Source organism: Podarcis muralis, chromosome 2, assembly GCF_964188315.1.
Source record: "Podarcis muralis chromosome 2, rPodMur119.hap1.1, whole genome shotgun sequence".
Lineage (NCBI taxonomy): Eukaryota > Metazoa > Chordata > Lepidosauria > Squamata > Lacertidae > Podarcis > Podarcis muralis.
Genome location: NC_135656.1, coordinates 2,496,548 through 2,514,509, shown reverse-complemented (window position 1 = coordinate 2,514,509; position 17,962 = coordinate 2,496,548). Strand labels below are relative to the sequence as shown.

General features: G+C 47.1%; 1 protein-coding gene across 1 annotated transcript in view; it reads right to left on the bottom strand.

Moving 5' to 3' along the window:
* Positions 1–17,962, bottom strand: part of PPP1R1A (protein phosphatase 1 regulatory inhibitor subunit 1A) — a 72,858-nt gene that overhangs the window by 23,046 nt on the left and 31,850 nt on the right. Inside the window, exon 2 of the mRNA XM_077923742.1 lies at positions 1,803–1,863. Coding sequence (XP_077779868.1) covers positions 1,803–1,863 — 61 coding nt within the window. The remainder of the gene's footprint in view (positions 1–1,802; positions 1,864–17,962) is intronic.

Genomic DNA, 17,962 nt, shown 5'->3' with positions numbered 1-17,962 from the left:
GGAGAGGCCTGCACAGACAACAAGTGAGGTCTTTTCCCAGAGATGTTGCTCCCTGCTAAGAAAGAAGATGCTTTCCTGTTTGTCCAGTTCAGCTGGATTTTCCCGCTCTTGTCTTTGGGACAGCAACCCACAAGGGATATCCAGAGACCCACTCTGGTGTAGTGGTTAGAGGACTGGACTAGGACCTTGGAGACCAGGGTTCAAATCCCCACTCAGCCATAAAAGTCACTCTCTGGAGGTTCTCTCCTAAATTTATCAAAAGCATCTTGGGGCTCCAATGTGCAAGAATGATGGGGGAGGGCAAACATTCTGGACCTGGAGAGGGGGGCATGTGGAAATCTAAGAAAAAACTGTTGAGAGCATCACAAAATGCCCATTTCACAGAAAGAAAAGTTGGTGATGCTCAGAACCCACATCTCTTCCCCCACAAGGAACCAGTCAAAAAATACTGAACACACATTGCAAAATTAAAAACCAAAAATGCACAAAAAAGCAGGCCATACCTCCACAAAACATGTAACCCTCCCACAAGAAAAACAGGCCAAAAACTCAATTGAAAGAAATCAAGAGGGGCAAGACACTGCCCCAGGGAGGGTGTTTCATAGCACTGTGGTAGAAAGAAGCTGCATGTATCCCTCGGGAGGGAGCTCCACAGGTGCAGAGCCAACACTGAGAAGACCCTGTCTCTAGTCACTGCCAGTTTAATAGATCTTGATGAAAGGAAACGTGAGCAAGACCTCTGAGACCAATTTTAAAGTCCAGGTAGCTGCATATGGGTACAGGAAGTCCTTCAAAGAGCCTGGTCCTAAACTATTGAGGGCAGGGTGAGGTAACAGATTTCAGCTGAAGGCCCTATGCAGCTCTAGGGCTGTAGGTTGTCCACCTTCCTGCACTAGGTCCATCTTACTCAGCTACGAGTGATTGCCAAAAAAGAAGAAGACCTCTCAAAAAACCAGCAGGGAGACACAGGCCAACAACAAACACCTTGCAACATTTTATTTATTTATGAAATCTGCATACCACCTTCCATTTGTAGATCTCAGGGTGACTTGTAACATAAAAATACAATACCCCCCAATACATAATAAAATATAAGAACCAATAATAATAATCCCCCTACAACACATTTAAAAGGGTGTCAGTCAGCCAAAGGCCTGGTTGAAGAGGTATGTTTTCACCTGGCGCCTAAAGGTGTATAATGAAGGCACCAGGTAAGGCTCCCTGGGGAAAGAATTCCACAGACGGGGAGCCACTGCAGAGAAGGCCCATTCTTGTGCTGCCACCCTCCGGACCTGCCTTGGAGGAGGCACACAGAGAAGGGCCTCAGGTGATGACTGCAGGGTCTGGGCTGGTCTATATGGGGAGAGGCAGCCCTTCAGGTATTGCAGTCGTCAGCTGGTCAAGGCTTTATAGGTCAAAACCAACACTTTGAATCAGACCCAGAAACTAATTGGCAGCTAGTGCAGTTGGGCCAAGATTGATATAAAATGCTTAAACCGTCTAGCCCCATGGAGCAACATAGCCGCTGAATTCTGCACCAGCTGAAGTTTCCAAACCATCTTCAGAGGCAGCCCTACATATAACATGCCCTTCAGGGGAACAATTGGCCAAGAAAACAGTTCTCATTGCCCATGATAGAGCAAGGTATATGTTAGGGATCCATAAGGGCATCTTCTGGGCCAATAAAATGGCTCAACAGTGCAACAGCCCCTGTGACAAAGGTCTCCTTGTTTATTTCTGAAGCTGCTCCCACAAACTAGTGAGACACCCCAAAATATGGATGAGTATGTTTTGGCTCTCACCAGGAGATGACTGGTCACTGCTCAAGACCAAGGTAGCTGGAGTTGGGCGACGTCTTCGGATCTATAAGAAAAAAGAGTGGGAGAGGGGTGGGGGCGTTAGGCACTCAGAACCACTTTTGTCCAAACACTTAAATATAGCAAAATGGGTAGAGCAATAAATGGACAGCAACTACAAAGCCACAGGATGTGACTTTTCTTTATTTTGTTCTGTTCATACTATGCCTTTTCACCAAGGTACTCAATGATGGCTTTCACAGTTCTCCTCCGTATATCCCTGAGACAACCCTGTGAGGTCGGTTGGGCTGAGAGATGGTGTTAAGTCAAAGATGACCCAGTGAGCTAAGCCCATGGTTGAAGGGGGGCTTGAGACCAGGGGACCACCAGGCTGGCTCTGCCTGCCAACTACCAGTTGGAAGCTGGTGTCAAATAATCGAGGCAGCACCACCATTACCAGTGAGGGCCAAATACCCTTGCCAATATAAGGAAATACAACCCCTGAGGAACCATAATTCTCTTTTCAAAGGGTATCTACTTAGATCTAAATAGCTGTGAATTGCTCTGATAAATTCCCTTTGAGCAGCAGATGAAAATGTTTATTTACACTAAGGCATTTTAAATCAGCGCCTGTGTTTTTAATGTTGCCACAGTGTGAGATTAAAATATTTTTTAGTCTAATATTGTAACCATCTGGCCTGCTTTATCTGCTGCTGGTTCTGGGTTGTTTTTAAACTCAGAGATCTTGGTTTCTTGTTTGGGTGCAGTTTATTCATCATCTATCTGCAAACCGCCTTGAACTAATGCAACATGTGCATAGGAGCAGACTGACAATGGTCCTGCTCAGCAGCCGTCCCTCCTCTCTGCACCTCGAAACTGGTGCAGTAGAAGCCTTTTTATGGTGTGCCCCAGGTTCAGTGCCCAGACTGACAGCTCTCTTTGCAAAGAGACATCCCAAAGAAGACCTGTTTAGGATGGACCTCAGTAGGAGACAAGGGTGGCATTCATAAACAGACAGCTCCTGGAGCACAGCATGATCCTTCTGGACATCTATGGCCCTCCAGATGTTGCTGAAATACATCTCCCTTCAACCCTGACAATTGGCCATGCTGGTAGGGGCTGGCAGAATTTGTGAGTCCAACAACATCATGAGGGCAACAGGTTCTGCATCCCTGGTTTGTGCTCTTTCATGATATTGCCAGTGCCAATCTTACTGCAAGTGTAGGGGGAGGGTGGGCAAAAGGAGCATAAGACAGTTCCCTTTCCTCCAGTGCCTCCCACATTTTAAAATCAATCTTCTGAGGACACCTTGAACCCACCCAAACCCCAGAGCAGAGGAAGTCAAGATGGTGCCACCCAGATACCACAGACAACAACTTCACTTATCCCTGACCACTGATCATACTAGTGGGGGCTTATGGGAATTGTAGCACATGTTATAGAGGGCACTGGGTTGGCATTTCCTGCCTTAGAGCTACAATTGGTTAGGAGGCCTCTAGCTGGCACTTGTTTCATAGACAGATCCCCACCTCCCAGGTTCCCTGGAGAGACAAATCAGCCATTAAGCCAATTTGTAGGATAGAGGAAGTCAGCATAGATACAGACTGAGAAACATGTGGGGTATCTTCCAACTGCCACTCAAAGACTGAGCTGCATAACGCCATACGCAAAAGTGACTTCTTCACCTGGTCTTCGAAAGAGGAGCACAGCCCAGAGTCAAACAAAGATCAAGCTGGTGGCAGCTGAAAGATCAGATCCACCTTTCCTTCCCCTCCACACCTATAGTAACATTGCAGAAAGTTTAACGTGTTCCCTGCTGTCTGCAGAAGGCACCCATGTGGTGCACGAAAGGCAACTGCTGGGGGAAATGGCAGCCAACACACTGGCCACTGACCGAATAACTGCAGCTTTCTCATTGCATGAGCTTCTGAGGTCACTGGGAGGTGCAAATTACAGTCCATGCTGCAAACATGTGCATTTTGGTGGTACACAGCCTCTCTAAATTCAGTCTCAGCCATTTGATGCTGCCAAATCCATCTTAACGGCAGCTATCCTACCTTTTCCAGGATATTTTCCCATCACTTTCCTTAGTGTAGAAAGCCCAATCTTTGGGAAAAGTAGGTTCCTTGCACAAGGCCTATGAATCAACTATAATTGTACAAGCTGAACCTAAGTTATAGGATTGCAGCCATGTAGTGTGTGTGGTGCACTTTAAAGCCTTTCTCCATAACTGTATGACAGCTCAGTATTACCACCATTAATGCTAGCTTGCATCACAAACAGCAAGAGAAGAAGGAAGCTTGAGCAAGGGGATTTTCCTGACCCCTCCAGCCCCTCATAAAGCCTCTGCAGAAGATCAGGGGGCCATTCTGAACAGTGAGGTGTAGGGACCATGAGGATGTGGGGGGTGGAAGAGGAAGAATGTAACACACACACCACCAAAACAGGCAGAGGCACCTTGCTTTAGATTTGCTTCACTTCTGCTACTTAAGATCTGGGTCAGTTTTTTCAAGTTTTTTCACTATTTTCTGCAAGAGAAGAAGGATGAATTACAGGCAAAATATGCACTAACAATCAAGGACTCCTGAAGACAGATCATCATCCTTTGCTCTTCTTCTCTGCCAGCACTCCACACATTGACACACACATTGACACACAGACACACAAGACACACACTCACTAGTGTTCTCTGAAGTGCGCACATGTTCTCTGAGCATGCTTGAGTGAGAATGACACCCTCCTCCAATTTGTCACTTTCCATGTCCACACGCAGACGACTAAGAGGACAGATGAGAGACCGCATAATCAGAAGGCTCTATTTCCCTCCCTTAGGGCTGTCAACTTATTTATTGATAAGCCAATTACCGGTAAGTTGAAATAAAATTTACATATCACCAAAAACAAGAGCAACAACCCACACCAGTGCCTATTTAAGGCCTAACTGAGATACCGTAGGAAGTGTAAGGTAATTTATACAGCAAATGCCGTTCCTCATGATTAGGAAAGATGGCAGCCAGGTGGGCGGGGTATAAATAATAAAATTATTATTACTGTTATTATAGCTCCAGAGATTTAGGAAGGATGCCCCATCTGGGTCCAGAGATTTAGAATTCAGGGCAAACACTCTGGGGCAAGAGCAGGAGTAGGAAACTGCCAGGCTGAGAGCCAGATGTGACCCATGGCACCACTCCTTCTTTTAAATCAAGATTCTATCCCTCCTGGTTATGAAAATATGCTCAAAAGTGTGTGGGCAATATCAGCTAACATCCCAGGGGAGCAGCTGAACTAAATTTCAGTGGCTGAACAACTCCTGGAGGATGCAGACCATTAGGATCCCTTCCAATCAGGATTCAGGCCTTATCATGGGACTGAAAAAGCCTTGGTTGCACTGGTCAATGATCTCCGGTGGGCTAGGGATAGAGGGGAAAGCTGTTTCCTGGTTCTGCTGCATCTCTCAGTGGCCTTTGACACCATTGACCATGGGTAGGCAAACTAAGGCCTGGGGGCCGGATCCGGCCCAATCGCCTTCTAAATCTGGCCCACGGACGGTCCAGGAATCAGCATGTTTTTACATGAGTAGAATGCGTGCTTTTATTTAAAATGCATCTCTGGGTTATTTGTGGGGCATAGGAATTCGTTCATTATTATTTTTTTCAAATTACAGTCTGGCCCCCCACAAGGTCTGAGGGACAGTGAACCGGCCCCCAGCTGAAAAGTTCGCTGACCCTTGCCATTGACCATGACTTCCTTCTGGATTGTCTAGAGGAGCTGGGGGCAATGCTAAGCAGTGGTTCCGCTCCTTCCTCCTGGGCCGTGTTCAGAGAGTGGTGGTGGGGGATGAGTGTTCAGACCCCTGGGCTCTCTCTTGTGGGGTGCCTCAGGGTTCTGTCCTCTCCCCCATGCTTTTTAACATCTTTATGAAGCCGCTGGGAGAGATCATCGGGGGGGGGGGGGTTGGGCTGGGTGTTCATCAGTATGTGGATGACCTCTCTTTTTAAATCAGAACCAGTGAAGGCAGTGATTGTCCTGTGTGAGTGTCTGGAAATGGTTGGAGAATGGATGGCGGCTAACAGATTAAGGTTGAATCCCGACAAGACAGAAGTACTGTTTTGGGGGGGACAGAAGGCAGGCGGGTGTGGGGGACTCCCTGGTCCTGAATGGGGTAACTGTGCCCCTGAAGGACCAGGTACGCAGCCTGGGAGTCATTCTGGACTCACAGCTGTCCATGGAGGCGCAGGTTAATTCTGTGTCCAGGGCAGCTGTCTACCAGTTCCATCTGGTACGCAGGCTGAGAACCTACCTGCCTGCAGACTGTCTCGCAAGAGTGGTGCATGCTCTGTTTATCTCCCGCTTGGACTACTGCAATGTGCTCTACTTAGGGCTAGCTTTGAAGGTGATTCAGAAACTACAACTAATCCAGAATTCCATCTGAGACTCAGAAAACACTGTGACAGGAAATGAGGCTGCCATTGGGGGTAGAATCATAGAATCATAGAGTTGGAATAGATCACAAGGGCCATCGAGTCCGACCCCCTGCCAAGCAGGAAACACCATCAGAGCACTCCTGACATATGGTTGTCAAGCCTCTGCTTAAAGACCTCCAAAGAAGGAGACTCCACCACACTCCTTGGCAGCAAATTCCACTGTCGAACAGCTCTTACTGTCAGGAAGTTCTTCCTAATGTTTAGGTGGAATCTTCTTTCTTGTAGTTTGGATCCATTGCTCCGTGTCCGCTTCTCTGGAGCAGCAGAAAACAACCTTTCTCCCTCCTCTATATGACATCCTTTTATATATTTGAACATGGCTATCATATCACCCCTTAACCTCCTCTTCTCCAGGCTAAACATGCCCAGCTCCCTTAGCCGTTCCTCATAAGGCATCGTTTCCAGGCCTTTGACCATTTTGGTTGCCCTCCTCTGGACATGTTCCAGTTTGTCAGTGTCCTTCTTGAACTGTGGTGCCCAGAACTGGACACAGTACTCCAGGTGAGGTCTGACCAGAGCAGAATACAGTGGCACTATTACTTCTCTTGATCTAGATGCTATACTCCTATTGATGCAGCCCAGAACTGCATTGGCTTTTTTGGCTGCCGCGTCACACTGTTGGCTCATGTCAAGTTTGTGGTCAACCAAGACTCCAAGATCCTTTTCACATGTACTGCTCTCAAGCCAGGTGTCCCCCATCTTGTATTTGTGCCTCTCATTTTTTTTGCCCAAGTGCAATACTTTACATTTCTCCCTGTTAAAGTTTATCTTGTTTGTTTTGGCCCAGTTCTCTAATCTGTCAAGGTCGTTTTGAAGGGTGATCCTGTCCTCTGGGGTGTTAGCCACCCCTCCCAGTTTGGTGTCATCTGCAAATTTGATCAGGATGCCCTTGAGTCCATCATCCAAGTCGTTCATAAAGATGTTGAATAAGACCGGGCCCAAGACAGAACCCTGTGGCACCCCACTAGTCACTCTTCTCCAGGATGAAGAGGAACCATTGATGAGCACCCTTTGGGTTCGGTCAGTCAGCCAGTTACAAATCCACTGAGTGGTAGCATAGTCAAGACCGCATTTTACCAGCTTCTTTACAAGAATATCATGGGGCACCTTGTCGAATGCCTTGCTGAAATCAAGGTAGGCTACATCCACTGCATTCCCTTCATCTACCAGGCTTGTAATTCTGTCAAAAAACGAGATCAGGTTAGTCTGACATGACTTATTTTTCAGAAATCCATGCTGACTATTGGTGATCACAGCATTCCTTTCTAGGTGCTCACAGACTGTTTGCTTAATGATCTGCTCCAGAATCTTCCCTGGTATTGATGTCAGACTGACTGGGCGATAATTATTTGGGTCCTCTCTTTCCCCCTTTTTGAAAATAGGGACAACATTTGCCCTCCTCCAGTCTGCCGGGACTTCGCCTGTTCTCCAGGAATTCTCAAAGATGACTGCCAGTGGTTCTGAGATCACATCTGCCAGTTCTTTTAATACTCTTGGATGCAGTTCATCTGGCCCTGGAGACTTGAATACATCTAAACTAGCCAAGTATTCTTGTACTATCTCCTTAGTTATTCTGGGCTGTGTTTCCTCTGCTGAATCATTTGCTCCAAATTCTTCAGGTCGGGCATTGTTTTCTTTATCGGAGAAGACTGAGGCAAAGAAGGCATTGAGGAGTTCAGCCCTTTCTGTGTCCCCTGTTTGCATTTCACCATCTTCTCCTCTGAGTGACCCCACTGTTTCTTTGTTCTTCCTTTTGCTACAGACATACCCATAAAAGCCTTTTTTGTTGCTTTTAACCTCTCTAGCAAGCCTGAGTTCATTCTGTGCTTTAGCTTTTCTGACTTTGTGTCTACATGTGCTGGCTATTTGTTTGAATTCCTCTTTGGTGGTTTCCCCCCTTTTCCATTTTTTGTACACATCCTTTTTTAATCTTAACTCAGTTAAAAGTTCTTTAGATAGCCACCCTGGCTTCTTTAGGCACCTTCCATGTTTCTGTCTCATTGGTATTGCCTGAAGTTGTGCTTTTACTATCTCCCTCTTAACAAACTCCCAGCCATCATGAACTCCCTTTCCTTTTAGTATTACTGTCCATGGGATCTCACCCAGCACTTCCCTAAGTTTTATGAAGTCGGCTTTCTTAAAGTCAAGAAATTGAGTCCTAGTATGCTTGGCTGCTCCTTTCCGCTGTATAGTAAACTTCAGAAGAGCATGATCACTCGCGCCTAATGATCCTTCCATTTCTACCCCACTAACCAGGTCATCAACATTGGTTAGGACAAGATCTAAAATGGCTGTTCCTCTTGTTGCTTCTCCCACTTTCTGGACATTGAAGTTGTCTGCAAGGGCAGTGAGGAAACTGTTTGACCTTATGCTCTTGGCTGAGTTTGACATCCAACAAATATCCGGGTAATTGAAGTCCCCCATTACTACTATCTCCCTTCCTTTTGCATGCTTGGCCGTCTGTTCCAGGAAGGCATCTTCTATGTCCTCCGTTTGGCTTGGGGATCTATAGTAAACTCCCACAATGAGGTCTCTGTTATTCTTCTCTTCCTTGATTTTGACCCAAATGCTCTCACTTTGGCTTTGAGGTTCTAAATCTTGGATCTTTTCGCAGGTATACACATCCCTGACATATAACGCCACTCCTCCTCCTTTCTTGTCTGGTCTGTTTCTCTGAAATAGATTGTATCCCTCCATTATTACATTCCAATCGTGGGACTTATCCCACCAGGTTTCAGTGATGCCTATTATGTCATATTTAGTTTGCTGTACCAAGAGCTCAAGCTCATCTTGTTTATTTCCCATACTTTGCGCATTAGTGTACAGACATTGAAGTCCATTAATCATTCCCCCGTGTCTCTTATTTAAGGATTTTTTCCTCCCACCACTAGGTCTGTGTGCTGTTTGCTCCATTTGGTCTATGACATTTGGATGATCATCTTCATTAATTGATAGACTCCTACCTTCAGGAGCACTGTCTCCCTCCCCCACATTAGTCAGTTTAAAACCCTCCTGATGAGGTTTCTGAGATTTTTGGCAAAAACATTCCTCCCAACAGTTGTGAGGTGCTGCCCATCGCTTGCCAGAAGTCCATCTTCAAGAAACTGCAGTCCGTGATCTAAGAATCCAAACCGTTCCTGTTTACACCATTTGTGAAGCCAGCTGTTCACTTCCACTATTTTCCCCTCTCTCCCTGGGCCACGTCGTTCAACTGGGAGGACAGATGAGATGACAATTTGTGCATTTAATTGCTTCAATTTCCTGCCCAGAGCCTCGTAGTCTCTTTTGATCTTCTGGAGGCTATTGCTTGCAGTGTCATTGGTTCCCACATGAACCAAGAGGAAGGGGTATTTGTCAGTGGGTTTTATGATTCCTTGCAGTCGTTCAGTTACATCTTGGATCTTAGCCCCGGGGAGACAGCACACCTCCCGAGACATCTTGTCAGGCCCACAGATCACTGCTTCTGTTCCCCTCAGTAGGGAATCCCCTATCACCACTACACGCCTCCTCTTAGGTTTGGTTGGGGTTCTTCCGTGAGCTGTCCGTTCCAAGGTCACCTGCACATTCCCTGAGGACTGACTTTGCTGCTCATCTTCATATACCTGATCGACTGTAATGAGGGAGAGATCCTCAAATGGAGTCTGTTCTTCGTCTTCCATGCTAGGGGAGAGGACTTCAAAGCGATTGTGTATTTCTAAACAATCAGAGCGAACCCTGGGCCTCCTACTTCTTTGAGTCACGTTTCTCCATATATCTGGCACCTGTGTTGGTGAACTAGCCTCCTTCTCAGGGGTGTCCCCTGTCTCCTCCTTGGTGGAGATGGTGTTCTCTGTTGCTTCCAAGAAGAGCTCCAGCTCTCTAATTCTTTGGAGCGTAGCTACACGTTCCTCCAGTTGCTGGACTTTGTCTTCTAAGAGGGCAATCAACATACAGTTGCTGCAGGTACAGCTGCCTGCAACCTTTGGCAAGATGGCAAACATTGCGCAGCTGTTCCCTCACCCTCCATCTTGAAAACGTGTCCTGTGAAACGTGTCCTGTAGGAACGGAACTGACGATTATCGTGCTAGAGAAGAAACTAACAATTTAATTTTTTTAAGTTTCTTCTCCCATTAGATTCATAAAATGTTTAGGGGTATGAGTACCCCTGCATCCCCCCCCCCAGAAGAAAGCACTGAATCTAACAACCACCACCACCACCACCACAACAACCACCTCTCCGTTGACTTATAAAAACGCCAGTATATATAATGCAAAATATGCATATTAGTTTTCACAAATGTTAATCTGACAGCAGTTGCACGCTAGCTATTCAAAGTGGCTATTGTCTGTTGTACTTGTTTTACAAGATTGTAAACCTTGGGGGGGGGGACCCTATAGAACTTTAAAAGGAGCCTTCAGACCATCTTGTGTGGCAGGATTGCTTCTCAAGCTATCCAACGTGCTAGACTGGCAATTTCTGCCCCTCATGTTCCACATCTGGTCCCTAAGCATCCCACCCAACCTGGACTGTGGTGGAGTCATTGGGAACCAGCAGCTGATGACTCACAGACTAGAACCAGTCCACAAATCACCACTTACGGCAGCACCGTTGTATAGTACAGTATGTAACGTATTTGTATACAAAATGTAATGTATTTTTTAAGAAGAAAATAATGGAAACATAAATGGGGCAAAGCAGAACATATGTGAAAAGAACATGGGCGGGAAATTTTCTGGGATTATGCATGATTTGTGGGGTGGGGGCAGATGCACTCTGGAGTGAATGTCAGAAGGGAAAGTGGGGTCCAAGAGAGGTCTGTGTGCCCCCACCAGGCAAGCTGCAACCTTTACGCCTGAATATATTTGTTTTCTTTTTTAAAAGCACACACATAAAAGGACCACACAGATCTAGCCAATTATTTGTAGCAGGATGCAGGACACAGGCATAACCCAGGCGCCCAGGGAGCTGAGTCTTTCCAGCCCTCTCCTTAGCTGGCACCGGGCCACGCTCCGCACAATCTCGGAGAGAGTTAAGTACGCCAAAGGGCTTAACGTCTATGCTGCACTTTGTGTGCCTGTGCGCTTGTGGAGAGCTGCGTGCAGTTTAAGTGCTGCTAAGCATTAAATGATTAATTAATTATACTCTCTATTTCTCTCTCGCTCTCTAAAGTGCTTTGGAGATGAAGTGTGCTATGTTAGAGCTATTAATAAGGCTCCTGCATTCACAGAAGCTGGGAAAGCGGGGTAAGGCACACAGACAATCCAGTCCCGAGATTGTAAATAAATGCAGGCCTCCCCAGAATGTCTAGACTTGTGGCAAGCAATTATCCCATGTATCTTGTTAGGTGTCAGTATTTTACCTTTAAAAAAGAGATTTTTATTTTTTATTTTTTTAAGTTTGAGTGTGGAGCTGCGTTGCATTGATGGGAGAGGGCATTACAGATGAGAGCAAACATGAGCCTTTCCTCCCCCACCTGCACTGGTCAGTGGAAGGTTATTTTATAGAATTGTAGAGTTGGAAGGGACCATGAGGATCATCTAGTCCCAACCCCCTGCAATGCAGGAATATGCAGCTGCCCCACACAACTGCAACCTTGGCATTACCAGCATCATGCTCTGCCCAACTGAGCTATCCAGGCACATTTGATTGGTTTTGATCAAATATGGTTTTTGTCAGCCCAGTCCCTTTGGTTCAAAGCAGATCAGGCCTTTGGAGGTCCCACTTAAACCAGGTAGCAAATGCCTGAAGGGTAAGTAATCTGAAAGTGGGGGGCTGCAGGGATGAATTCACTACCTCCACCCCTGTTCTTGTTGTTCTGGGTCACCCTCCAGGAGTTCAAGGGTAACTATATGAAGCAAGGGGTCTGCTCCTCCTCATGTGGTTTAGAGCAGTGTTTCCCAACCTTGTGCCTCCAGCTGTTTTTGGCCTACAATTCCCATCATCCCTTGCCACTGGTCTTGCTAGTCAGGGATGATGGGAGTTGTAGGCCAAAAACATCTGGAGGCACAAGGTTGGGAAACACTGGTTTAGAGAATCCTGATTTTCCAGGGTTCTGAAATGTGTGCAGAGTTCCATGCTGGGGAGGGCAATCAGAATAGCACTGGGGGGAATCTGATCCCCACTCCCCTCATCTTTTTTTTTTTTATAATAATATTTTATTAAGTTTAACAGTAGAAAAGGAAACAACCAAACAAAGAACAATAAAAACACAAGGGAAATATAAAACACAACAATACAAAATTTCACAATACGTGAAATACAAACATTTAACCTAACAAGGGAAAAAGAAAAATCAATCAACACACAAAAATGAAATAAGAAAAAACACAAATCACTCTTTTCTAGTTGTTCATCTTTGATTAACTTATTTTCCTGACTTCCTCACGCCTCCCTTTTTTGTATCCCTTTTTAACTGTTAGTTCAGCAAATTCATATCCTACTACTTTGTCCTTAGATATTTTACCTCCCAAATTTATAGTTCCAAATTTTTAACTCTTGTTGCTAGAACCCCTTCATTTTATTTCAATGTCATCAGCATTCATACATTTTACAATACTTCTGTAAATAAATTTTAAATTTCCTCCAATCTTCTTCCACCAACTCTTCTCCCTGATCTCGGATTCTGCCAGTCATCCCGCTCCCCTCATCACGTGCCTCCTTAACTCAGGCAGTGGATGCCTGAAGAGAGCCAGTAGCCCAGCTAATGCGCTGGCTCCTGGGGGGGGGGGGACTCATAGAGAAGCAGGCACCCTTCCTGGTTTCATGGAGCCCAGATGTGGGAGCAGCTGCCTGCCCAAACCCTTCTCTCTTCAGACCTCCATGCTCAACAAGGTAACGGCAAAGCCGGGCAGCAACGGGGCCACAGCCTGGCATACATTATAGCCCCACCCCTGCTTCTACACAGAAGAGCTAGTGTGGTGCTATTGTTAGATTGTCGGATTAGGACCTGGGAGACCAGGGTTTGAGTCGCCACTCGGCCATGAAAGCTCACTGGGTGATCTTGGGCCAGCCACTGCCTCTCAGCCAAACCTACCTCGCAGGATTCTTATGAGGATAAAATGTGTGTGGGGGGGGGAAGAATATTGCACACTCCTTTGAGGCTCCTTTGAGGCTCTCTCAGCATCAATGCCTCACCTAGAACAATTGCCCAGGGGTGTCTGACCCACAGCTCAGTGCTGGTGTGCCAAGGTTTTAATTCTTATTGCACATACAGAAATTCCCTTCAGTCAATAACTCTTTCCATCCATTCCCGTCATGGGATGATAAGTCATGTGGAGGGTGGGAGGGAACAGGGCCATGCCCGCTGGCATTCTGGGACCTGTAGTTTCCTAAGGGTGCCAAGAGTGGATAGGAGACTCCTGTTCCCTTCACAGAGCTACAATCTTCAGAGTGGTTTAACCATTAATCGCTCTTCCCCGGGAACTTCGTAGAAGGGAATAGGGGTCTCCTAACAACTCTTGGCACCCTTAAAGAAACTACACTTCCCAGAATGCTTTGGGGGAAGCCATGGCTGTTTGAAATGGTACTGCGTCAAGTGCTCAGTGCAGATGGGGCCTAACTTCCCCTGAATCAGAGCCAACATGAGAATAACTCCTCAAAGCAGCACGGCAAGTGCTGGAACCCAAGGTTCACTTTCAGGTCCCTCGGGGCAGCACTCCCTTGAACCCCACATGAAACAGTCGTGTGCACCAGAACCCTGGGATTATTTTGTTGTGAAACTGTAAAATGGTAATTTCACAATGCAAGGTCACAGGCACCCGGCGTGTGACATCATTCAACACTGTGTACACATTACTAATGATATGGTTGGGATCAGCCCAAAAGTGTAAACATAATGGAGAAAAACCAATATTTATGAATAATTGAGTAACCTCTGAGTTGCAGAATCCAGCAAAGGGCACATGAACAGATAGCAGTGGGTTGTTACCTACAAAACCAAGCTAAGGTGCTAGCCAGGACCTCCAGCCAAGCAGCAGACCAATTGCTACAAACAGAAACAAAGCCATAAATAGGCTATATCAGTGGTTTTCAACCAGTCTGCTGTGCCTGGGGTGCCTTGAATGATAGTCACGGGCGTCACGGGCAATGCTGGCCTCTGTCCCTCTTTCCTTCCCTCTCTTCCCTGATGCCCTCTTACATCTTTGCCTCCCAAAAGCTTGCACAGCTGTTTTTTGCAGCAGCCCTGGCTATAAGCTCCGCAGGCTGATGGTGCCTCTGGGAGGCACTTCTCTTTGGGGTGAGACCAGGGGCAACTGCCCAGAAGACTCTGAAGGAGAGGGGAGAGGAGAGGAGGCTGAGGGAACACTCCACAAGGAAGGGTGTTTGAGAAAGGGTGAGAATCTGCCAGCTTTGCAGGCAAAGGGTGACATAACTGGGCTCCTGAGCCCCACAGGGGTGCCACAGAGAGAATGTAGATTGTCAAGGGAGCCATGGACTCAAAAAGGTTGAAAACCTCTGGGCTATATACAGTGGTACCTCTGGTTATGTACTTAATTTGTTCCAGAGGTCCGTTCTTAACCTGAAGCACCGCTTTAGCTAATGGGGCCTTCCGCTGCCGCCGCACAATTTCTGTTCTCATCCTGAAGCAAAGTTCTTGACCCGAGGTACTATTTCTGGGTTAGCAGAGTCTGTAACCTGAAGCGTATGTAACCCGAGGTACCACTGTATATACTCAAACATGAAGGTATCTACTCAAAACTGAAGTTGTCCTGCAAGAACCCAATATCCTGCATTAGACATCTCAAGTTCAGACCAATTAACATGGGATTTAAAAACAGGCAACAATAGAGACAATTGCGTTTCCTGTGGATTGTCGTTTTCTCCAATTCAGCAGTAAATAACGGGCTTCCCCAGGGAAAGTGCCAGGGCAGAAAAAATTCTGCTCAGACATGTAGCTTTAAAACATGAACCTGTGCCTGGAAAGTGTGGCACAAAAGGAAGTCTGAACGAACACTCAAATAAAAGACACCTTCAAAACAGAGAACCATCCACCGCAGAATAGGGCACATGATGTCCCTAGCTATTGCCTAGCCTTCTCCATGCCATGCTAATTGCCTATGTATCAGCAATTAAGGTGATTATATGCGGTGGAGGGGAAGAAGAAGAAGAAGAAGAGTTTGGATTTGATATCCCGCCTTTCACTCCCTTTAAGGAGTCTCAAAGTGGCTCACATTCTCCTTTCCCTTCCTCCCCCACAACAAACACTCTGTGAGGTGAGTGGGGCTGAGAGACTTCAAAGAAGTGTGACTGGCCCAAGGTCACCCAGCAGCTGCATGTGGAGGAGCGGAGACACAAACCCGGTTCCCCAGATTACGTGACTACCGCTCTTAACCACTACACCACAGATTGGGAAAGCTTCCAATCTTATTATTTCCACACCACCGCTTGTAATCTGACACAGTAGGTGCAGCCTAGAAGCAGTGTTATCTGGTGATGATAAGCCTATTTCCCCCGACTGGGTATCACTAAGGGTAAAGTCCTGCCCCATCTGCCAGATTCATGTTCCTTGTGGGGCATGTCAAATGCTACTGTGTTCCATATTCCACACAAGCATCCCTCCACTGCTAGGATTATTTGGGACTTTCACCCTCCCCAGTGCAGGAGATCTTGCCAGTCCAGGAGTCGGGGGTACATGTGTGCACTGTGTTTGGTCATGTGAGTTCCAGGAGGCACCAATGAGATGCTAATGATGTTTCCAGGAGGGACTTACCATGCAGCATTCTGAGGTGCCTCTCTCCCCTGCCTCACCTCCTTACTAAAACTAGTTGCTATGGAAACCCACATTTGGAATTCCAAATAGAGGATTCAGCTCTTACCTGCTCCCCACCCAAAAGGGAAGATAGTTGTTATTTGTTTTCCAGCAGAGAATATACAGAGAGCAGGGAATCATGAGACATTATTTAGATATTATGACCACTGAGCTTTCCCTTTTCGTTGCTGATTGGATCCCTAAGCCCCAGCAGTAACTAGGTCCCCTACCCAGGAGCCATGAACCACCTCCTGTGATCCCAAGCTCCTCTCCATCTCCTGGCTCTCTTCAAATGAACTGCAGTTTCTGCCCAGTGACTTCTCTCTCTCCTCTCTCTCTCTCTCTCTCTCTCTCTCTCTCTCTCTCTCTTGCACACAGGAACCAGAAAGACTATAGTCACTGCACAAGCAAGCAGACAGCAACTTCCAGGTACCCTAAAGTGAGGACATGGCACCCACATTCTCCTGCATCCCTTGCAGATCCCATCAGTACATGCAGGTTGCTCTCTCAGCACCATTGCCTTACCTAGAACAATTGCCCAGGGGTGGCTGACCCACAGCTCAGTGCTGGTGTGCCAAGGTTTTAATTCTTATTGCACATACAGTAATTTCCTTCAGTCAATAACTCTTTCCATCCATTCCCTTCATGGGATGATAAGTCATATGGAGGGTGGGAGGGAACAGGGCCATGCCCACTGGCATTCTGGGACCTGTAGTTTCTTAAGGGTGCCAAGAGTGGATAGGAGACTCCTGTTCCCTTCACAGAGCTACAATCTTCAGAGTGGTTTAACCGTTAAGTGCTCTTCCCCGGGAACTTCGTAGAAGGGAATAGGGGTCTCCTAACAACTCTTGGCAGGGGACGCGGGTGGCGCTGTGGGTAAAAGCCTCAGCGCCTAGGACTTGCCGATTGAAAGGTCGGTAGTTCGAATCCCCACGGCGGGGTGCGCTCCCATCGCTCGGTCCCAGCGCCTGCCAACCTAGCAGTTCGAAAGCACCCCCAGGTGCAAGTAGATAAATAGGGACCGCTTACTAGCGGGAAGATAAACGGCGTTCTGTGTGCTGTGCTGGCTCGCCAGATGCAGCTTGTCACGCTGGCCACATGACCCGGAAGTGTCTGCGGACAGTGCTGGCTCCCAGCCTCTAGAGTGAGATGAGCGCACAACCCTAGAGCAGTGTTTCCCAACCTTGGGCCTCCAGCTGTTTTTGGACTACAACTCCCATCATCCCTAGCTAGCAAGACCAGTGGTCAGGGATGATGGGAATTGTAGTTCAAAAACAGCTGGAGGCCCAAGGTTGGGAAACACTGCCCTAGAGTCTGTCAAGACTGGCCCGTACGGGCAGGGGTACCTTTACCTTTAACAACTCTTGGCACCCTTAAAGAAACTACACTTCCCAGAATGCTTTGGGGGAAGCCATGGCTGTTTGAAATGGTACTGCGTCAAGTGCTCAGTGCAGATGGGGCCTAACTTCCCCTGAATCAGAGCCAACATGAGAATAACTCCTCAAAGCAGCACGGCAAGTGCTGGAACCCAAGGTTCACTTTCAGGTCCCTCGGGGCAGCACTCCCTTGAACCTGGGCCAGCTGGATCATTTTCTGACAAGAAAATACATTTTGGAACAAGGAGGACAGGAAGGATGTCAGAGGAGATGGGGCGGAAAGAAGCTTTGCAGCAACAAAATAGGCATCAAGGCTTCATGCAAGGCTAACTCCTGTCAACAGCCAGCCATCTTACACCTCGCTTGACGCCTTGATGAGCGATCGAAGGCAACAGGAAAGCAGGAACAAAATAGGGAACAGACAGGCACTGAGAAGCAGGCAAGGGTGCTTTGTGAGTGCCCTGTGCCTCTCCAATTCCTCCCAAGTCTGGGAACGTTTATATAATTTAGCAGAGTTTAAACGATCCCCTGCTTGAGTTTATGCAGCAACAAGCAGGTTGCTAACTCGTTTGAGCCCT